A 23,887-nucleotide genomic window follows, 5' to 3' on the forward strand; every position below is an offset into this window, starting at 1 on the left:
GAAATGTTCCTACCAGTCTGTGCTAGAGGCAGGACTCTTGTTAGTATAACAAAAAATATGTTTCTAAATACTCTTTGTTATTCAACATTCACAAAAATGATGGATACTTTAATAGATTAAAAAAACAATGATGTCAATGCATTAGCATTTAAATTCACAGGCAAGAGTTGCACCTCTTCTTATAACATATTCCAATATAAAATCAGCAAAAAAAAAATTAAACGTCCTCTCACTGTCAACTGTGTTTATTTTCAGCAAACTTAACATGCAAATATTTGTATGAACATAAGATTCAACAACTGAGACAAACTGAACAAGTTCCACAGACATGTGACTAACAGAAAAGGAATAATGTGTCCCTGAACAAAATCAAAAGTAACTGTCAGTATCTGGTGTGGCCACCAGCTGCATTAAGTACTGCAGTGCATCTCCTCCTCATGGACTGCACCAGATTTGCCAGTTCTTGCTGTGAGATGTTACCCTACTCTTCCACCAAGGCACCTGCAAGTTCCCAGACATTTCTGGGGGGGGAACGGCCCTAGTCCTCACCCTCTGACCCAACAGGTCCCAGACGTGCTCAATGGGATTGAGATCCGGGCTCTTCGCTGGCCACGGCAGAACACTGACATCCTGACTTGCAGGAAATCACACACAGAACGAGCAGCATGGCTGGTGGCATTGTCATGCTGGAGGGTCATGTCAGGATGAGCCTGCAGGAAGGGTACCACATGAGGGAGAAGGATGTCTTCCCTGTAACGCACAGTGTTGAGATTGCCTGCAATGACAACAAGCTCAGTCCAATGATGCTGTGATCCACCGCCCCAGACCACGACGGACGCTCCACCTCAATCGATCCCGCTCCAGAGTACAGGCCTCGGTGTAAGTGTCTTAAGTTTTCAGAACTGTGACCTTAATTGCCTACCGTCTGTAAGCTGTTAGTGTCTTAACGACCGTTCCACAGGTACATGTTCATTAATTGTTTATGATTCAAAGAACAAGCATGGGAAACAGTGTTTAAACCCTTTACAATGAAGATCTGTGAAGTTATTTGGATTTTTACAAATTATCTATGAAAGACAGGGTCCTGAAAAAGGAAAGTTTCTTTTTTTGCTGAGTTTATACCCACAATTTCACATAACAGGTTTTCCATTATTTCAATAAAAAGTGACACAGTTGGAATCAGCCACTTCAACTACATGCATGTACATATATTTTTCAATACTAAAAGTGACCATTATTCAAACCATTTACAACATAAAAACTAACCAATTAACCGATGTTTAAATCAGTGGTCCCCCAAACAAGCCAAGTACACTTTCAAAAAGAGAGAGATAGAGCACATTTTGAAATTGCTTTTCCATACAAAATCAGAGAAGTAGCAGTTACTGCAATACATTTAGTGGTAGAAGAAGTAGTTCCTTTTTCAACTGGAGAAGTCATCTCAACTCAGGAGAAAATAAATGGCCCTACCGTTTTGTTCTTGACCAAACATCTTCAATATCAAACCTGAGTGACAAACTATCAGGCATTGTGAAACTGTCACCACATCCCCGGCAGCAACTTCATTAGTGAAAGCTTCTCATTTTAGGATTAAAGTCGACAAAAAGTCCCGTCCCCCCGCCCTAAAATGGGTGTGGGGTCTACATTTCTTACTCCAGGATCCTGCCATGACGCACGGCGAAGGAGATGAGTTTGTGGTAGAGGGCCCCCAGGAGAAGTATGGCCCCCACAACCATGACACAGATGAGGCTGAAAGCCCAACGTGGACCCAGGATTGTGTACACCTGGGAGACGAACACGGGCCCCAGGGTCCGGGCCCCGCTACCAGAGGCTGTCAACCACCCCATGTACACACCCTGGGGGACAGGAGAAAAAAAAAGACCCACATGTTGATTATTCCATTTTGTTCACTTTCACACACTGTACCAGTCTAGCTTTTTACACACACCGTGCCAGTCTAGCTTTTTACACACACCGTGCCAGTCTAGCTTTTTACACACACCTTGCCAGTCTAGTCTTTTACACCAGTCCAGTCTAGTCTTTTACACACACACCAGTAGCCAGTACCAGTCTAGTCTTTTACACACACCGTGCCAGTCTAGTCTTTTACACACACCGTGCCAGTCTAGTCTTTTACACACACCAGTCTAGTCTTTTACACACACCGTGCCAGTCTAGTCTTTTACACACACCGTGCCAGTCTAGTCTTTTACACACACCGTGCCAGTCTTGTCTTTTACACACACCGTACTAGTCTAGTCTTTTACACACACCGTACCAGTCCAGCCAGCTGAGAACTTTTTTTAAATGTTACACCTGGCATCGTAGAAAAATATGATATGCACACTTGAGAATACCGGGTTGAAATTATATGAAGGAATGAGAGGCCTGTGGTTGGCCTGACAAAGATTAATGGGAAGTATAAACCAGACCTGGTTTAAAATATTCAATACATTTACATACAGTAAGTATTGGGATATATATTTTCTTTGAATATTTGGACATTTATTTGTAAATACTCAAATAGAAGTGTATTTTCAAATACAAAATATTTAAAAACACTCCCATGCATTTGAAGCCAGAGCCCGTATCCACAAAGCATCGCATAAAAAGGTCCTAAGAATCCTGTTAAAACCTGTTTTTAAGACAACAAAAAAAAGCCCCCCAGCTCACAGTAGGTATTAGCTTGGTAAGACACTGACCAGACAAACTCTGAGCCAGGAGTAACATCAACTCCTAAAAGGGTTCATCTCAGCTGGTCGTCACGACAGTTTGAGGTACCGCAAAGGAAAGATGGTGATGACACTCATCGTTGTAAATTATTGGAAATAACCAATCACGAAGAGGCATGGCCAGCTGTGAACTGTATAGCACGTTTTCAGACACCCAGATGAACGTGACCGTACATCAAATGTTGCAATGGTAAAACACTTGATATAATTTGTCTGACACGATCACTTTGCCTAACTCCTAATTATTGCCTAATATGTTGGCATGCACAACTTTTCTTTTTTTTTCTACCAATTCTGATGTTTGTTAAAAAATTTATGTTGACAATATTACCGTTATATCAACACACTCATCACTCCTGTTGAACAAATAAATCATTTTGGCAGTACACGGTAGGCATCAAGTCATTTAACAATGTTGCTGTTGCAAAGGCTCATGGTAGAAACCACGTTTTTCCTCTACGCTGGCCACGCCCCTCCCTTGCAACTTCCTTGTCTCCACTCATTAGCACCTTGACTATTTAAGCAGCAGTTTCTCCCTCCAGTCTTCCTTATTCCTGTTGATGAATGCAACCTGAGTGACAAACTATCAGGCATTGTGAAACGGTCACCACATCCCCGGCAGCAACTTCATTAGTGAAAGCTTTTCATTTTAGGATTAAAGTCAACAAAAAGTCCCGTCCCCCCGCCCTAAAATGGGTGTGGGGTCTACATTTCTTACTCCAGGATCCTGCCGTGACGCACGGCGAAGGAGATGAGTTTGTGGTAGAGGGCTCCCAGGAGAACTATGGCCCCCAGCACCATGACACAGACTAGGCTGAAAGCCCAACGTGGACCCAGGATGGACCCAAAACAGATTTTTAGACCTTCTGTAAGCAGCCTCGCACACTAATCAGGACAGGCAGTAAACATGCACACTACATTATCCTCACATTCACACACAGGGGTTTATCACTTGGCCAACTTATGTTTTCCTTTCCATTGTTGTGCGTGACTGACAAAGCACACAACATTATCCTGCAGCCTTTCCCCATCTCCAGTAATCTATTTAGATTGTCCCCTAATCATCTGGATTCTTAGAACACGAAATGGTGGCACATTGAACTCTGAACCAGTCAAAAAACCCTCTTGCTAGAGTCCACCGTTTCTATAGTTGCATACAATGTTTGAAAGATCTATCATTTTCATTGAACACAGAGTTAAAGCTAGACTGACGTTGCCACCGCGAGCAGCACCTGAGAGGATATTGAGATGAGCGAGACGCAACAATTCGCTCTCCCACAGTAACTGCACATGTGCACGGGTTAGCTACAGGACCAAAAACAGCAGTGAGGTAGAGCCTCTCACTGAGTCTACCTTTTAACATAAGCCCTAGATGCTTTCAATTTCCCAACTTATAGGCATGACCAAAGGGATAACCTAATATGATCTCTCAGGGGTCTCGAACTGATCGATTGCGAATTACCAGTAGCTCACAGCACACCTATGATTAGCTCGCCAAACAATTCTGAGAGTATCGGGACAACGCAAGCTCCCAGTTACTAGCTAAATCAACGCAACATTGACATTATCCCACCCCTGGTTAGCCACTATTGGTTTAAAAAAAAAAAAAACTAACACAATATCAACCAATACATTTCCAGAGATTTCCAGATTGCCCATGTCTGTGTGGTGTGTGTGTATTCATTTATCACTCTGTGTGTATCCAGTTGATGTCTTGTGGGTTGACAGAAAACCTTTCCCCAAAACCCTCTCAATTAAATTGCTAGAGGCGCCACTAAAAAGGGCCAGATGGGTAATTAAAAAAACTGTCTTTTAATGGCATTTAAAACATTGGTATGGACTCAAAACATCAACTTTAGTCTATCAGCTTTACTGACAAAAAAAAAAAAAAAACACTACTTTTGCTTGTACACTAAGGACCCGGAGAATAGTTTCAGTTGAGAGGAGAAAGCTAGAAAAAAAAATAAAGACCTCTCAACATGTTACATTTTTTTAGGCGTTGTGAGAAATCATTGTCAAAAGAGCAATAGATACAATTGCATGTAGGTCTGGATTATTTATGGATTGATCATATAGAAATATCAAAATAATCTTTTAACAACTCCTAAACAAATTCCATGTGGCGCAGGAACCACTGACTCACTGTATTTTTCTATTATCAAGTCGCCTGCTGATAACGCTTAATTGGTTAGGACAGCTCATGAGGTCTCCTAAAAACATCTGTCAACTAGGTTAGGACTCTTATGACTAAAGAGGTTTAAAGCCTAGCTTTTATTTTAACCCTTAACATAAATATTTATATTCTCAGCACTTACGTGCAATTTCCTACTCTGAGACGCTTTGTGGATACGAGCCCAGGTCTGATTGGTCCTACTCTGAGACGCTTTGTGGATACGAGCCCAGGTCTGATTGGTCCTACTCTGAGACGCTTTGTGGATACGAGCCCAGGTCTGATTGGTCCTACTCTGAGACGCTTTGTGGATACGAGCCCAGGTCTGATTGGTCCTACTCTGAGACGCTTTGTGGATACGAGCCCAGGTCTGATTGGTCCTACTCTGAGACGCTTTGTGGATACGAGCCCAGGTCTGATTGGTCCTACTCTGAGACGCTTTGTGGATACGAGCCCAGGTCTGATTGGTCCTACTCTGAGACGCTTTGTGGATACGAGCCCAGGTCTGATTGGTCCTACTCTGAGACGCTTTGTGGATACGAGCCCAGGTCTGATTGGTCCTACTCTGAGACGCTTTGTGGATACGAGCCCAGGTCTGATTGGTCCTACTCTGAGACGCTTTGTGGATAAGCCCAGGTCTGATTGGTCCTACTCTGAGACGCTTTGTGGATACGAGCCCAGGTCTGATTGGTCCTACTCTGAGACGCTTTGTGGATACGAGCCCAGGTCTGATTGGTCCTACTCTGAGACGCGTTGTGGATACGAGCCCAGGTCTGATTGGTCCTACTCTGAGACGCTTTGTGGATACGAGCCCAGGTCTGATTGGTCCTGGGGGTATTTTAAATGTATTTGGAAACAAGCATTTAAAAACAAAATAATAATAATAATAATAATAATAATCAAACAGTATTTATAGGAAATTGTTTGACAATACAGTACTTTCAAATAGAAGTAGTTGATTCGGGAACATTATTTGAAAATACCCTAATACACAGAATAAGTATGTAAAAACAAATACTTCAACAAGCATAATATTTGAATCCAGGTCTAAACATTGCCTAATTATGTTGCATGAATAAAGCACTCAGCAGCAGCAATACTCTGTGTGCCAGCCTCTCATTCCTTTATGAAAAACCCTGGCATAGAATATTAAAACACAAAGCAGTAGGAGTCCAGAGAGTCACAATGGAGGTATGGAGTACATACAGGCAATAAGATAATTAAAAATCCGCTCTCATTCCGATGAAAATATGGCCTATGAGAGCCCCATTCATGACAAAGGACGTACTGTCATTCGGAACACACCGCCACAGTGGATGAATGAGTTGGAATGCTAAAAATGCTAACAGAGTCTTAGATCTCTCAATGCCCCCTTTAATTGGTTCAGTATGATAGCGTTAGAATTAGATATGTGTCAACGGTGAAGCTGTGTTCTGAACACGTGAACATACCTGAGGCTTGGACCCTAGGATTTTGGAGTAGAGCGTGTAGGATATCACGTTGCAGGCCGGGTAGCCCGCTCCAATGAGGACGTCGGCGGTAAGGAACTGTGCCAGGTGAATGGCGGGGGTATACTGGCACCATGTCTGTTCAGCAGGGCAGCCTGTCGGCTCGAAGGAGCTGTTGGAGACCGGAGTTGGGGCAAACGCCGGGTTTGGGGCAAACGTCTCGTGGATGACAGTGTCATTCTTGAGGTCTGTGTTGTTTTGAGAGAGAGTGCCTTCAGAAAGTATTCACACCCCTTGATTTTTTTCCCACATTTTGTTGTGTTACAGCCTGAATTTAAAATGGATTACATTGAGATTGTGTGCGTCTGGCTTACTTACATACAATACCACAGAATGGAATCATGTTTTTATACATTTTTACAAATGAGTTAAATATTAAAACGTGGAAATGTCTTGAATCAATAAGTATTCAACCCTTTTGTTATGGCAAGCCTACATCATTTAGGTGTAAAAAATCTGCTTAACAAGTCACATAATAAGTTGCATGGACTCACTCTTTGTGAAATAGTGTTTAACATGATTTTTTTAATGACGACCTTTATCTGTACCCCACACATACAGATAATTGTAAGGTCCCTCAGTCGAGCAGTGCATTTCAAACACAGATTCAACCACAAAGACCAAGGAGGTTTTCCAATGCCTCGCAATGAAGGGCACCTATTGGTAGATGGGTAAAAAAAATAATTAAAAAAAAGCAAACATCGAATATCCCTTTGAGCATGATGAAATTATTAAATTACACTTTGGATGGTGTATTAATATACCAAGTCACTACAAAGATACAGGTGTCCTTCCTAACTCAGTTGCCGGAGAGGAAGGAAACTGCGCAGGGATTTCACCATGAGGCCAATGGTGACTTTAAAACAGTCTGAGTACCACTCTTCATATTTTCAAGTATGGTGGTGGCTGCATCATGTTATGGGTATGCTTGTCATCAGCAAGGACTAGGATGTTTTTTATGATCAAAAGAAACAGACTAGAGCTAAGCACAAGCAAAATCAGAGGAAAACCTAGTTCACTCTGCTTTCCAACGGACACATGGAGACAAATTCACCTTTCAAATATGGAGTTAATTACCAAGGCGGCATTGAATGTTCTTGAGTGGCCTCTATGGCAAGACTTGAAAATTGCTTTCTATCAATGATCAAACACCAACTTGACAACCTTTGAATAACTTTTTTAATAATATTGTGCAAATATTGTACAATCCAGGTGTGCAAAGCTCTTAGACTTACCTACAAAGACTCACAGCTGTAATCGCTGCCAAAGGCGATTCTAACATGTATTGACTCAGGGGTGTGAATACTTACGTAAATTAGATATTTCTGTATTTAAATTTTCAATAAATTAGCAACCATTTCTAAAAACATGTTTTGACTTTGTCACTGTGTTGTGTAGATGTGAGAAAAACAAAACAATTTAATCCACTTTGAATGCAGGCTGTAACAACAAAATGTGGGGGTATGAATACAACAAAAAGTCAAGGGGTATGAATACTTTCGGAAGGCACTGTAAGTATAACGCACACTGTCTCATTACCGGTGTATTCATTCCTGCAGTCCTATAGCTCAGTCTATGCTGCTAACATACTGTATTTACAGTTGAATTTGAACCCCCCACAAAAAAACCTATAAGAATTGTGAAGACTGCTAATTTGTCACATGACGTTAAACGACCTAAAGGTAAAAGGACAGGTCAAAAAGCCATCGATTCCATACCTGCCCACTGGATGGCAGGGTAATGGTTCCCCCATGGGAGCAGGACAAAGAAGCCACAGAATATGATAGCCAAGCCTCCAAGGAGCACAGGACGATCACCAATCCTGGAAGACAACAGTGCTTTTCGTACTCAACGCACAGTCAATTCAACGCTCAATACTATATCCTGACAGTGGCATTCACAAATTAACATTGTTCCCCCCCCCCCCCTCTCACAGGCAGTCACTGTTTTCATTATTATGAAATGAACAGTGAAGTGTTCTACTGTATCTTCGTCTATGCTGCTCCGACATTGCTCATTCAAATATTTATATATTCTTAATTCCATTATTTTACTTTGGATTTGTGTGTAATTGTGGTGAAATTGGTATATACTACTTGTTAGATATCACTGCACTGTTGGAGCTATAAACACAAGCATTTCGCTACACCCGCAATAACATCTGCTAAACACTTGCGTGACCAATACAATTAGATTTGAACGGCTTACCTTTGAGAGAGAACCTTCACAAGTAGAAACACCAGGATGGACTCAAAGCCGACGCAGGACAGTATGATACCGTTGTACAGCACTGCATCCTTCCTAGTCCAGGAGAACATGTCCATAGATAGGGGTGTGGCTATGCTGAAAATAAAAAAAAGTGTAGAAAACCCCTCCACAGATGACACGTGTGGAAAAACAATGGGATGAAAATTAGCAACTTACAACTTGCACCGGTTTTTACTTGTGACTTCCGACAGTCGTGTGTTTCTAAATGAGCTTCAAGTATTCAACAAATACTGATATTATTGTTATGCATTGCCGCTGATACTACATTATTGGCACGGCGACTATAAAGAGTACATACGTCTCAAAGACCGCGAAAATGAACATGATGATGAAAAATAGAACATTGGAGGTCAAAACAGCAACGTGATCAATATTCCCTTCTGTTTCCTGACTGACATCCATTCTTTCTGTAAGAGAAGAGTGAAGATATGGCACTCAACAACTTTACAAGCCAAAGCAAACATACTACTTTATCTTGTTTCAGCTACAGAAACAAAAAACATGCCTAATCTATCCACAACCACTCAATGTTCCAAACTTGTTTTAAAAAAGGTATGTCCTATAGGTCTTCATGCAAGCTGTTACTGGTTAAATACAAGGTAGTATCAACTACATAACAGACAAGGCTCTGATTTATTCAACCTTTTGGCAAAGTATGTACCTTCAGACACATAATTGATGGCTCTGATATGTCTTCCATAGTCGTCAACTTGGTGTTCCCTATTGAAAAGAAATAATTATTAATTATTTAACTAGGCAAGTCAGTTTAAGAACACATTCTCATTTACAATGACAGCCTAGAGGAACAGGGTTTAACTGGCTTGTTCTGGGGTAGACGGACATCATGTTTTTTTACCTTGTCAGCTCAGGGATTCGATCTAACCTTTCGGTTGCTAGTCCAATGCTCTAACCACTAGGCTACCCTTACCGCCCCCAAATCATGAATCATGCCTGCTCCCAGCATGGCAGTAAAGAGACCCGTGGTACTATCCAAGTCAACATCGTCAGATGAATATATACTTGACCAGATGATAAATCTACTTGGGTGAAATCCCAAGATGTTATTTGGATAAATCCAAGACGTCAGTAAAAGGTCCAAATGTAACCGCTCACCTCAGTACTAATACGACGAGCAGGATATTGATGACGCCAAATAATGCAGCCAGTAGAGCTGGGGCGGTGTACATATTCAGCTGTAGGTCAATGACCTTCACGCTAACACCTTGTTCACCAATGAATGACAAACCGGCCTGGAGAGCTGAAAAACCAAATTCAAATATATTACACCTTAGCTGCTGTCTAATGAGCTTTTTTCCACTATGATGTCACGTTGTACACAATGATCTGTTTGGGAGGGGGGGTCAATTGAGTTACATATCAGAATATTGTATTTGATGATTTATCATATTGAGGACATCGCAATTTTATTTTTGTGCCGGTCGGCTGTAGCTTCACCAAAACTCCAGTATTTCTCCTTCATAGCTTGTTCTCCGTCTTCTTTTTAAAACAGGGAGGCAATTTATTTTCATGAATGATCATGAATGAAAAATCTCTCTCTCTCTCTCTCTCTCTCTCTCTCAAGACATATGGCGAGCAATATGTTTGGAAGATCAAATCTCAATAACATCACAATACATATAGAATCGTGAGAATTGCTAAACATATCGTATCGGCGCCAAAAAAAAAAAAAAAAAAAAATTGGTGACAATGTCGTATCGTGAGGTCCCTGGCAATTCCCAGCATTCATCACAATCATTCCTTTATCTTGCTGTATTTCTTTTTTTTTTAATGTTTGCAACACAATATTTATGTTGCTAGTACAGAGATTATCAGAGATTAGCGTCGTACAATGTCAAAATTGAACAAAATTGGTTCCGTTTTTTTTGTTTGTTGTATTCTCACTTACGTCATAGTTCAGTTTTACCGCAGATCGTCACACTCGCTAATCAACTGCTGAATCCCTATCAGGTTGACTAGTCTTCACACCTCTCTCAATTGACGTAGCCTTATAGGCTCATTGTGACCGAACATACTTGTATAGTTAATACCTAATGCTGACAATGTGCACGTGTACCAGGTCAGCAAACAGTGCTCCAATGTAGAAAGACAGCCAACTCACACTGTGAGACTGAGTAATGGGGAAAAGGGAGAACAACCATACCTGGACCCAGAATGAACCCCAGAGCCTGACAGGCACTTGTGTTAGCCATAGCACTGTTTCTCTCCTTCAGTGAGGTGGCTCCAGCAACATAGGACCTCACAACAGCTACGTTCCCTATAAAAGCAACAACAACAACAAAAACAGGACCAACAACGAAATATTAGACAGGCACGTCCAAATTAGATTAGTTCCAACAATACAGGTGGGAGAAAAATGGCAATGTTCCTGGAGTGTCGCAGGTACTGCATGGTCCCGTGTGGCTCAGTTGACAGACCGTGGCACATGCAACGCCAGGGTTGTGGGCCCGATTCCCACAGGGGACCAGTACAGAAAGAACAAAAACAAAAAATGTGAAAATGTATCCAGTCACTACTGTAAGTCGCTCTGGATAAGAGCGTCTGCTAAATGACTAAAATGTGAAATGTAATAATTGTGTTTACAACTAGGCACCACACCTGACCCAACTGAGCTAATTGATAAGTTCAGTGATTCCAATAGACCTCGGTCTTCCACGTTGGCTAAATCAAAAATATGAAGTGCCTGCGACACTCCGGGATCAGGGTTGCCTACCCCTGATTTAGCAAATCAACAAAACCAAAGGAAAAATCTGCAAGCACAAGTGTGCAGTGAAAGAGCCCCTTGACTTCGACTGGTGATACTGTATTACATCTGACTAAACCAGAGACATAGCCCACCTGCTCCAAAACCGACTAAAGCTCGAGACATGAGCATGTGGTATTTGTTCTGTGATGTGGGTAGGTAGACGTAGCAGTAGTAGATGTTGGCTGTGACGTTGATGAAAATAGAGCAGGCCAACGGTTCTCTCCTGGGTCTGTGATTGGACCAGAGCCCAAAGACGGGGGACGCCAGCATCTGGCCCAGGCTGTAGGCCGCCACCACCCAGCCAAGGAAGCTAGCATTGGCACTGTCATCAATCTAGACGGGCAGATAGAGTAAATTTGAGAACCACTGTGTCAGTCATGCTGTAGATTGTGATGACATGAGCGACATTATCTCTTATTTAACCATTCTAATTTCTGTTTTTTGTTGTTGTTGTTGTTGCATGCACTATTATTTTGTCACAATTTTGAGGATTATTTCAAGAGCTTCACATTTATATTTCAAAAGGGAGAGGGTGAAATAGCATACCCACAACTTCCAACAAAAAACATGGCTTATACAGTGTTCTGCCATTTCTATGAAGTAAAGCAGGGAGGTTCTTCTTTGCTATTTTTTTTTCTCACACTTCTCCTTTTCAGGTCTAAAATTGGACTTAAAAGTTAAATTAATAGTATTGAGTATGAACACGTTAGTTAGTTGGTTCTTATATTCAACCAAACAGTTGTAAGACGAGAGCAGGAAATCAACGTCAACTTCACCTTTTGCAGATACGGCCAAACTGACGTGATGACAATAGTGAAACCTAGAGGAAGTCACAAATAAATGAAGCCTAGGCTATATCGATCGTTAAACATGTTGCACAGCATAAACACAGACTAATAAATGTCACATACCATTAACAGTTTCGGGCTATGGTTAACATCTATGACTCACACATCCACGACAAACAACTTTCCCAGAGGCAGTTACTGGTATCCTTTCAGTCATTCACTTTTAAAAAGGTAGGCAATGTGGCTAGGATAAAATAAATGGTATAAAATTGGCTTACCAACGCTGCTTAGAAACATTGTGAAGTACATTACACGAATTGACCGCCATCTACTCTTGTATTCATCATTTTGGGAGTCATCACTAGACGGAAAGGACAAACTACATAAGCTCGACAATGATAGAAAAACATGATTGAGGCAAGTGACAAATGTGAACTTTTTTTGAGCACATACAGTAAAGCTTTATGGAATAATAATTTAACCCACCTGCCAGAATCATCGTTGAGCAATGGCGTATTCTCTCCGGAATCCATACATTGAGACATCGTTGATTTTACGTTGTTCTGTCACCGAATTTAAAGGTGTCTAGACGTGTGGTGGGTCATTTATTAAGTCGCCATGTCTCTGGGAGATAACATTAGTCCTACTTGGATGACAGCTAGACTGCTAGATTCACTTAAACGACTTCACATAATTGAACAATTTGTACGATTAATTAAATAATGATGTTAAATTAAAAGATGACTCTGGAAGTCTGACAAATTATGCTAAGGTACAACGACTACAGCAGCATTGATTGCAAACAAGATTTACATTCGCTCTCCGTAAACTGTAATATTTGTCAACACTTCCTACTGCTCTTCTTCTTCTTCCTTCTTCAGTGGGGTTTATCAGCGGTTGGTAGCCAACGTTATGGTGCATTACCGCCACCTACTGTACTGGAGTGTGGGCTAGAGACAAGGAGGATCTAAATCCTACCTGCCATCCCCCGTTGCTCTTAAAAAAAGATAACAAAATATTTGAGATTATATTAGTATATCTAATGACGTACTACTCAATTATACTCCTTAAACTAATTTCCTGTATCCCCTTCTCTCTCATACTAGATCTCAGTCTCTCTTTCCCTCTGATACTGCCCACACTGTGGCAATACATGCCACACGGTCTCTGTTTCCTGGCAATAATCACACTTTCCTGTTGGATCCTTCCCTATCACATTTAATTTCTTATTGAACTGGCTGTGTCCCACCCTTAATCTTGTCCCTTCCTGCCGTCCTCCCCTCCCCGACTTTCCTCTGTACTTGAAATAAATGCCTGCCCTTTAGTATCTCTATCTATAGTATCTATATCTACCATCTCTGCACCATCACTGTCCATATCAGACCTTTTGCTTCTGCCTTTCTCATTGAAACTACAAAATCAACATACCCACTACTAAGTGCTTGTTTACCCAGTACATCAACTGCCTCGTTCCCCTCCACCCCCACATGGGCTGAGACCCAAGTTAATTTGTATACCCATCTGTCTAATCCTGCCATGGGTTTGTAGTACCTCATAAAGCAGGTACCTACATGTACAAATTACCTCAACTGACCTGTACCCCTGCACACTGACTTGGTACCGGTACCCCCTGTATATAGCCTCTTCATTATTATTTTATTGTGTTACTTTTTATTATTTTTTACTTTAGTTTATTTGGTAAATATTTTCTTAAAACTCTTCTTGAACTGCACTGTTGGTTAAGGGCTTGTAAAGCATTTCACGGTAAAGTCTATACTTGTTGTATTCTGCGCATGTGACAAATAAAGCTTGGTTTGATTTGTTTGCTACCTGAGCTAAAGCTGGAGACTCAACAATACTGCACATGAATCAGAGCAAATGACTACTCTGTCTGGCTTGACTTTCTCCATCCACTACAAGGCCAAGAGTATGGCCATGAGCTCCACCATATATTCAGCCAAATGAGCTGTTTATTTTTGTATTTAACCTTTAACCTTAATCATACAAAAATAGCAATAGACAAACAACACTAAGTCAATCACAAATTTGAAATACTACAGTATATCCAATAATTGTATTTACAATTGCGTTGTTCACCTCAGTCAACAGCTACATCTCCCGTCCATACAGCAGGCGATATGGTGAGTACTCAAATAAAGCGACCATTACGAAACAACGTATCAGGGCAAAATTTGAACTGTGATACTTACCGATCATGTGCAATGGTGAAACAACTGATGGGCTTCAACTTCTACGCCAGTCTTCACCCTCTCAAACTCCTGTCAGACTAGACAGGGTACTGACTTTTAAGCACAAGGTGACAAATGGAAATATTATGTTCTCTCTGATATGAAATCAGAATAATTTCAGATATAATAGAATGTGATTGATAAACAAAATGTTATTTCACTTACCCAGCTGTCCACATTCTTGACAATCCCATGCCAATTGCCAAAAGAAGAGTTATGTTGATTTTGGCAATCAAGCACTTCACTCCACTCCACCTTCTCCTCAGTTAAAAATCACCCTCCTGTGAGACTGGCCATCCTTGTAAGTACATGTGATTGCCTAACAAGTTCGAAGACAAGAGTCTAAGTAATTTTGCACCACTTTCTGTTTCTCTCTCCCCCATCTCTCTCTGTCTTTCACTCTCTTCTCACCTCTCTCTTTCACCCTTTCCGTCTACCAATGACACTTAGTTAAGGGCAGTTGGAATGACCATAATTGCTTTTTTATTTTAATTTTATTTTAACTTTATTTAACTAGGCAAATCAGTTAAGAACAAATTCTTATTTTCAATGATGGCCTAGGAACAGTGGGTTAACCCCAACAGTGGGTTAACCCCTGCTGTTCAGGGGCAGAACGACCTTGTCAGCTCGGGGATTTGAACTTGAAAAAAAAAAACGAATTGAATTGAAGGTGTTATTTCACACCAGAGTTAGTCTTTCCGCCTATAACCCATCCGAATGTAAATAGATGTTCATTAATTAATACATACTGTAGATAGAAATGGCCTATACCTCACCGTTGAACTGTACAACAATATGTACATAGTGTTACAATAGTTATTTTTTCTGATTATGAGTGAATGTTCTTTTGACTCAAAAACCCAAACGGCGTTCCATACAACATTCTATAATAAAATGGTGTTATTTGAAATTAAACGCTTATTTTAAATACTGTATTTTATACTGTATACTGTAATACGTGTATCTTTGTTTACATGCAAAGACCCAAACGGCGTTCCATATCTATCTTGGTTTAGTTCTGAAAGTCTACAGTACCTTTGAACAAATTCGAAAGTGAAAGTAAACTGCGACAAATAGGCACAGCACATTTATTGTTCTTACTGTCTTGTCGGGGGAAGATCAGGTCTAGTTATTCGCATAAGTGTGATTGAGATATATGATAAAGGATTGTAAACATTATTTTCTGAACTAATATTTCCCGAATTCATTTGGATGTCGTGATTTTTCAGAGATTTTACGCACGACATGCCACCTTGCGCTATTAAAAAAAACAGCTCGAGGGCCTTGTATACAGTAAGTAGACCTTCGCTTTTAAAGGTACCTCGTGGCGTAATGTGGTTTACCTTTGTCGAATTTGTAATAAACTATTGCGGAAATACAGTATTTAAATGATTTTTGCACGATCGACCATAGCCCAATCAATATATTTTAGATTGCTATTTGAAGGTGAAAGTAATATGTGCCCGCGAACGATAGGCAGGATTTCAATATAGTGACATTAACAATTTTTCATTCTTTTCAGGTTATGTGGTCGTACATATTGGCAGCTTGGGGTGTGTCTCTCTCCACTGCCACTTCTGGTGAGTAGCCAAGACTAGTAGTGGCGGTTTAAAATCTTTACTGAATTATAACAATGATTCAATAAAGGAACTGTAATAGACTAATTACTGTATTTGTATAGGCCTATTTGGAATCTTTTGCCGGCGCAATTCCTTCCCGTCACACCGACATATAATTATTCAATTATTGCGCCCACACTGCTCGCGCGCGCCAACGATGGTCTGCGTTGCCAAGGGAAAGAACAGTAGTCAGTTCTATTTGTGACGCTGATCGCGCTGAAAGTCCTGCCTCTCCCATCTCCTCATTGATTTATAGAAGCAGATACCCATGTCCCATCTCATTGGTTTATAGGAGCAGATACCCATGTCCCATCTCATTGGTTTATAGAAGCAGATACCCATCTGCCTTCTCCTCATTGGTTATACCTTCCTGTGTGACTGAAAGACATCAGTGGTGGTAATAAACCTTTTATGAAAGTTATTTGCCCATGAGATTTTTTCAGTGTGATTACAATTGCACTAGAATAGTTTATTTTTATTATTTCATTGATATTTTTTGCATGTTTTAGTATTGTATTGTTAGTGCCTGCGTTTTGTTTTGCATGATGTAGCAATGTAAGTTGTTGATCTGTATTATGAATACATAAAAAAAAATATATATATATATATAAAAAATTAAAAAAGAAAGAAAGTTAGTTGCCAATTGCCATATAAGTCCAAAGAAGAAAAATCCTGGAAGGAGGAGAGATGACTAGAAACGATTCTGTTGACCGGTTTATGTGTGGATTAATTGTCGGAGTAGAGGACCTTGTGCATCTCAGGTAAAATAAAAACTCAATGTTCATATCCCAGGACAAATTAGCTAGCAATAGCAAGCTAGCTAAATAGGACAAATTAGCTAGCAAATGCAAGCTAGCTGACTAAATTGCCATAAATGTTTAATGCTTTTTTACCTGTCCCCAAATTAATATAATTCGTTCAGAGTTAGTTTTGATATTTTAACCTGCGTGTCTTGATCTCCTTCGGTGTGGGGGGACAAAATCAATTTGCTCACAATGGCGCGCGGCCGGTTTGGGTACGGTGTTAGGCAGGGTTTATAACTTTGTGGCTGTGGTATCTAGTGACAGTTTTCTAGCTTTGCAAAGCCGCCTGATCCCGCAAGCTAATATTGATGTTGTATCTGCAGTGTGAGTCAGTCTCGTATTTACAAGGCTACAGGTTTTCTAATGGATATTACAGATTTGAAGATATCGGATCTTTGGATACCAGACTACAAATGCATTCTAGCCTAAATTTTGGAGGTGCCTTGAGATGAATTTGACAAAAAAACAAACAACACATTTCTGAGGCTTTTAGTAATAATAATAATAACTTTATGACTTTTGACATTTTAAACTCACCAAGTTAAAACAAAGTAAAACAGTGTAATCATAAGATGGTGATAGTTTGAAACCCTTCTTCTTCCTCTATCAGAAATGTTCACGTGTTCGGTACCCGTGGATCCGGTCTCTGCACGGTTGGGACATGTTGCCACCGTGCCATGCTGGCTCACCCCTTCCATGAACGCAGAGGGCCTGGAGGTGCGTTGGTACCGGCCCAAAGATTTCGACAACCCAGTCTTGCACTACAGAGACAGGAAGATCCAGGAAGCATCACTGCAGTCCCAATACGTGGGCCGCAGCTCCCTGGGGCTCCGGGAGGTTACGTCAGAAGGGCTGAAGGGAGGGGATGTGACCTTGAAGCTGGTTAATGTCACTCTGAGAGACCAAGGGGAGTATGTGTGTTACGTCAGCAGTAACCAGGACTATGAGATTGCCAGTGTCTTTCTCAATGTGACTGGTGAGTTCATTCAAGCAAAACATATCCAGGAATGATGCTACAGAAATTAAATGATATCCATCATTCTTTCTCCATCATTCTTTCACAAATAGTTGAATTAGCCAAGGTAAAAAAAAAAAAAAAAAAAAATTGAGACTTTAATCCCCTCCTCCTTAATGTGCACTTAATCTCCTTCCCAGTGATGGGCACCCCTCCTCTCCTCTCAGCAGTCAGAACAGATGCTGACTCTGTGAATGTGAGCTGTGTTTCCCATGGATGGAAGCCAAGGCCCAGGCTACAGTGGTCAGATGGGAGGCAGACTCTGAAACCTGAGAAGCTGGACTACAGCAGTGGTGCCCATGGTCTGGTGTCTGCCCACAGCTGGGTCCTCTCTTCCTCCTCCAGTGCTCCCTGGGTATCCTGTTCTCTGGTTTTGTCTGAAGGGGAGGAGTGGGAGGGAAGAGTGGACCTACGGAACGTTGCGGCTGTACCAGGTAAATAAAGATAATAACCGTGTTTCTTTCTGCTATGAGCATATGCTGATCTGGAACCTATCACAAGGTGTGTGTGTCCACCAGTTTGTTGAATTAAATAAGGGATACCTTCTTTCCACTTCCAGAGACTTCATCAGGACTGCAAACAGCTGTCATCATTTTAGCTCTACTTCTGCTCCTGTCCGTTGTCTTCATCGGTGTGCTCTACAAAAAGAGAGGTCAGGGCTATGTTTTTGGTTTTGATAGTTATACTATATATTGATAAGCATACAATGCCATGAAAATGTTAAGACTGGGTCACATTTGAACTTGAGCCTAAGAGGGTATGGAATCCTCTTTCCATCATATTTGGATTACCTACAGGAGAAAACATTAGGCAAGTCATCAAGACATCTCCTAATGCCACCTTTATCCCTCCTATGATTCGATTGAAAACTCATGTATGTTTTGCTTTTCAGGAAACAAATCAACACATGTGCTCAAACGAGGTAAGAAATCTATTTATCATCATCACACTTTTCAATGTCAGTGTTCATAATTTGATTTTCAATGCTTAACTTTATAACCATGTGTCCTAAATGTTGTGGTATTTTATACTGTAACTAGGCCTACATTGATCCTGAAAGAGAATACAATTAAAACTCTAAATTAGCACTACATCAAGTCAATGGACACTAAATTATAAACACTACCTATGGACCATATTCTGTGCATTTAGTCACCACAATGTAAGATATTGTCTTTCTTTATCATATGGCAAATATTGATCCAAAATACTTACTGTACAGAATACATTTAACATGTTCCTACTCTCCCTGTTTTTGTGTAGATATAGTGGATATCGAGACTATGAGACAACCTGAAGGTAATCTATTTTGACACTTTCCAAAGAGAATCTGAATTTATTCTGATATTGCCTTTCTTTACATTGCAAGATGCTACACTTCTAAGAGTGTATAGCAAATATTGATCCCTAATACAGAATACTTACTGTACAAAATACATTTAACATTTACACATTGTTCCTGGTTTTGTGTAGATTTAGTGGATATAGAGAATATGAGACAAGCTGGAGGTAATCTATTTTGAAATATTTCTGATACATTCTGATTATTATTATCATTATTGTTGTTATTACAGTTCATTGGCATCTCCTGATTCTGTGTTTGTCTTCAACAGTGGATGTCACATTGGATCCCAAGACAGCTCCTCCTTATCTGACAGTTGGTTTAACTGGTAAAATTGTGAGAGACAGTAAAGATAATCCATGTCCTCCGGGTGAGCATGCTTATATACTTGGAACTCATGGTTTTACTTCGGGCAGCCATGCTTACTGGGAGGTTAGACTGGATAAGGAGAAGGTAGGCGTTAAAGAATCCTGGTGGGTTGGACTGGCAAGTGGGCCTGTTAAAAGACAAGGTGATGTACCAGCCACACCTTCCAATGGTTTCTGGTTCCTGTCCTCAGACAAAGAGAAATTCTTACGGCTTAATATGGCCCCCGACATCCTACTTCCTGCCAATCCTAGACCTCGGATACTAGGGGTGTATTTTGACTATGACCAAGGAGTACTCTCTTTCATCAACGTAAAAGACAATAAACTGATTGTCACTGTGAGAGCCATGTTCATTGGGGAGCTGTTTCCTCTTTTTAACCCAGGTCAAGGTGACACAGCCCCTATGACGATATTAGATACTAGCCACTATAAAACAGAACCCGTCGAAGTGTCTGTTTCTGAAAGAGAGAGTAAAGTCGCTCCACCTGCTGAAGAGGATGAGACTGATGCCCTTCTAGCTTCTAACCAAAGTCGCAATCATCAGGCTTCTGAATCCAAAGACTGTCTTTAAATGTCTGTAACACAATGAAAACTACAGCACTATATATTAACACATTGTTTTATGTATCTAGTGCACTTCATATTATGGTGTGTACAGTTGTATTCTGCATTGGTCCAATTCATCATCATCTCCTTGCTCTTCTCCTTTGTCTGCAGTGCAATTGGATTTGATTTGACTAACGTGGAAACATATGATTGGTGAAAGCAGTGTAGTAGGTGGATGCAGTGGATGGATGGATGGATGGATGGATATATATTGTAGATGGATGGATGTAGTAGGTAGATGGATGTGGTAGATTGATGGATGTGGTTGATGTAGTGGATGGATGGATGTAGTAGAGATATAGTAGATGGATGTAGCAGTAGATGGGTGTAGTGGCTGGATGGATGTAGTAGCGATATAGTAGATGGATGTAGTGGATTTATGGCTGTAGTAGCGATATAGTAGATGGATGGATGTAGTAGAGAGATGTAGTAGATGGCTGGATATAGTGGATGGATGTAGTAGATGGATGTAGTGGATTGATGGATGTACCGTAGTAGAGAGATGTAGTTGATGGATGGATGTAGTAGATGGATGTCTACTTGGTGTTTGGTTTGACCATCCCCTGTTTTTCACAGCAGTGCAGAACAGGAGACGGAAAGAGAAGCTCCTTGCAATATAGCCGCTTTCTATAGTGCTCACTATTATTATTTTAATGGTAGAGCCATCTGGTGACATTTCATTTGAAACCGTAGATTTCTCCCTGTTACAGTTTGCAATATAGAGCAACGTACTGCTCACTAGAAAATATCAGATTATACTGACTGGAGTATGTGCATTTAAAAACAAAAAAATCCCACTGGGAAAAATCTTTTTCAACAGCCAACAGGAAAACTTGGCCATCTTTCTAGGGCTCCATCTTTCCGACTTGAAGTTCATTGACTTAATGATTTGACCTCGTTTTTTTCCCCAAGTCCCCAGTTATCTTGAAAGCAACATGACCACCACATGCAGGTACCATCAGTTCAGGAAAATAAAAAGCAAATTATTTCAATTTGTGCTCAGCTGTGCGTCGCAAGTGCTACATCAACTGATCTATTTTGTCAATCAAAGCTTGAGATTTGAAATGTAATGTTGTCTGAGAGGAACAATATTGGCAGTCTAGGGCCGTAGCTAATATCTTCTGATAATGTATTAGGCCTCCTGAAAAAAATCGAATTCCTAACAGAACTGTTTTTATAATTTTAATGTAAAAATCTCCAAATCATGCTTAAAAGAAAAAAATCTGAAAAGTTGATCTCGGCATGCAATATGTTTTCTGGTTGTGGGCCCAATGGTCAAACAGAAACAGTTTTCTTAGCCTGCGTTTACACTATTTGGTGTTTTGACCAATCAGACCAGGTCTGAAAAGATCTGATGAGAAAATATCTGATGTAATTGGTCGAAATACCAATTAGTGGGAAAAAATATGAATTACTGAGGATAATAGGCCACTCCTATTTGCCATATCTGTATACCATCTATTGCATCTTGCATCTATGCCACTCGATCATTGCTCATCCATATGTGTACATATTCTTATTCCATCCCTTTACTTAGATTTGTGTGTATTAGGTAGTTGTTGTGGAATTGTCTTGGCCAGGTCGCAGTTGTAAATGAGAACTTGTTCTCAACTGGCCTACCTGGTTAAGCTGTAAGCCCCAGCTGTGGGCCCCAGAGGTGGGCCAATATGGGACTAATTGGACGGGGAAGGAGAATTTGACCATAAAGCTCACCTCGTTGTCTCTTTAGATGAAATAAAAAATATATTTAAAAAATTAAGTGTTCACACTGTGAGAAATTTTACAACATGTCACAATCAAATCAAATCAAATTGTATTTGTCACGTGCGCCGAATACAACAGGTGTAGACCTTACAGTGAAATGCCGAATACAACAGGTGTAAACCTTACAGTGAAATGCTGAATACAACAGGTGTAAACCTTACAGTGAAATGCTGAATACAACAGGTGTAGACCTTACAGTGAAATGCCGAATACAACAGGTGTGAACCTTACAGTGAAATGCTGAATACAACAGGTGTAGACCTTACAGTGAAATGCCGAATACAACAGGTGTAAACCTTACAGTGAAATGCTGAATACAACAGGTGTAAACCTTACAGTGAAATTCTTACTTACAAGCCCTTTTTCAACAATGTAGTTTTAAGAAAAATACCCCCAAAAAACAAGAAATATAAGTAACAAATAATTAAGAACAGCAGTAAATAACAATAGCGAGGTTATATACAGGGGATACCGGTACAGAGTCAATGTGCGGGGCACCGGTTAGTCAAGGTAATTGAGGTAATATATACATGTAGGTAGAGTTATTAAAGTGACTTATGCATAGATAATAACAGAGAGTAGCAGGGGGTAGAAGCCTCTTGAACCTAGACTTGGCGCTCCGGTACCACTAGCCGTGCGGTAGCGAAAGACAACAGTCTATGACAATTTTTAGGTCCTTCCTTTGACACCGCCTGAGTGTAACTGTCAGTTAGACTTACAGTCATTGTCTTTTGTTTGAATTATTTACGTGTCCGCTGTGCGGGGGAAATGATAATGCAAGCGGAACTACGTAGCTAATACTGTTGTAACGGGGATCCTTATTGCAGCAACACACTTTTGGAGGGAAGGCAATCCTGCGTTAGCTAAGTTTTCATGTCATCGGGTGTAGTTCATAAAGGTTGAAGGGTGTATGTTAGGATGAAGTGTGAATTCATGCCAGGAATAATAAGTGTGAAGTTTGATTTCCTCCCTTCTGTAATCAGCAGCCAATGAGGTATTTTCCCTTTATTCATGTGTTTAATCTGATACTGTTATAGCGCCGGCTAAACTGTTTATGTATGTAAGCACTTCAGAGTTATACCAAGCTAATAAGTCACTCGTAAGATAAGGAGGTTGTAAGAGTGTGCTTAACTGTATTTTTCATTTACCTTATAGTTCTCACAGAAGGTGATAATTCTGACTAAAACTACAGAATAAAACCGCCAGTTAAAATCAAGGAACGGTTGTGCTCGTGGTTACAGAAGGGAGCTACACTGGTATAGAGGTCCTTGATGGCAGGAAGCTTGGCCCCAGTGATACACTGGGCCGTTCGCACTACACTCTGTAGTGCCTTGCGGTCGGAGGCCGAGCAGTTGCCGTACCAGGCAGTGATGCAACCAGTCAGGATGCTCTCGATGGTGCAGCTGTAAAACCTTTTGAGGATCTGAGGACCCATGCCCAATCTTTTTAGTCTCCTGAGGGGGAATAGGTTTTGTTGTGCCCTCTTCACGGCTGTCTTGGTGTGCTTGGACCATGTTAGTTTGTTGGTGATGTGGACACCAAGGAACTTGAAGCTCTCAACCTGCTCCACTACAGCCCCGTTCATGAGAATGGGGGCGTGCTCTGTCCTCCTTTTCCTGTAGTCCACAATCATCTCCTTAGTCTTGATCACGTTGAGGGCGAGGTTGTCCTGGCACCACACTGCCAGGTCTCTGACCTCCTCCCTTTATGCTGTCTCGTCATTGTTGGTGATCACTGTTGTGTCATCGGCAAACTTAATGCTGGTGTTGGAGTCATCCCTGGCCGTGCAGTCATGAGTGAACAGGGAGTACAGGAGGGGACTGAGAACACAATCTGAACGTCTGGGAACATTTTCACGTTAGGAATATTTTTTACACATTAGTTAGGATGT

At 40.8% G+C, this 23,887-nt stretch overlaps 2 protein-coding genes across 2 annotated transcripts; one reads left to right on the forward strand and one right to left on the reverse strand.

The window, feature by feature from the left end:
- Positions 1-686: 686 nt before the first annotated feature.
- Positions 687-13,105, reverse strand: mfsd8 (major facilitator superfamily domain containing 8). Its single transcript, XM_024405887.2, has 12 exons — positions 12,717-13,105; positions 12,509-12,591; positions 12,219-12,262; positions 11,535-11,775; positions 10,840-10,953; positions 9,792-9,936; positions 9,340-9,398; positions 8,977-9,085; positions 8,619-8,753; positions 8,129-8,232; positions 6,354-6,598; positions 687-1,856 (listed from the first exon to the last, which is right to left on the reverse strand). Exons 1-12 carry the CDS (start codon positions 12,773-12,775, stop codon positions 1,650-1,652), a joined length of 1,545 nt encoding a protein of 514 aa, XP_024261655.2. The 5' UTR covers positions 12,776-13,105; the 3' UTR covers positions 687-1,649.
- Positions 13,106-15,494: 2,389 nt separating this feature from the next.
- LOC112237290 (butyrophilin subfamily 1 member A1) lies at positions 15,495-21,743 on the forward strand. Its single transcript, XM_024405890.2, has 9 exons — positions 15,495-15,772; positions 16,002-16,059; positions 17,512-17,877; positions 18,057-18,350; positions 18,476-18,568; positions 18,809-18,838; positions 19,180-19,215; positions 19,390-19,425; positions 19,530-21,743. The coding sequence occupies exons 1-9, from the start codon at positions 15,725-15,727 to the stop codon at positions 20,195-20,197; spliced, it is 1,629 nt and encodes a 542-aa protein (XP_024261658.1). The 5' UTR covers positions 15,495-15,724; the 3' UTR covers positions 20,198-21,743.
- The last annotated feature ends 2,144 nt before the right edge of the window (positions 21,744-23,887 follow it).

Source organism: Oncorhynchus tshawytscha, linkage group LG15 (assembly GCF_018296145.1).
Source record: "Oncorhynchus tshawytscha isolate Ot180627B linkage group LG15, Otsh_v2.0, whole genome shotgun sequence".
NCBI classification, from domain to species: domain Eukaryota; kingdom Metazoa; phylum Chordata; class Actinopteri; order Salmoniformes; family Salmonidae; genus Oncorhynchus; species Oncorhynchus tshawytscha.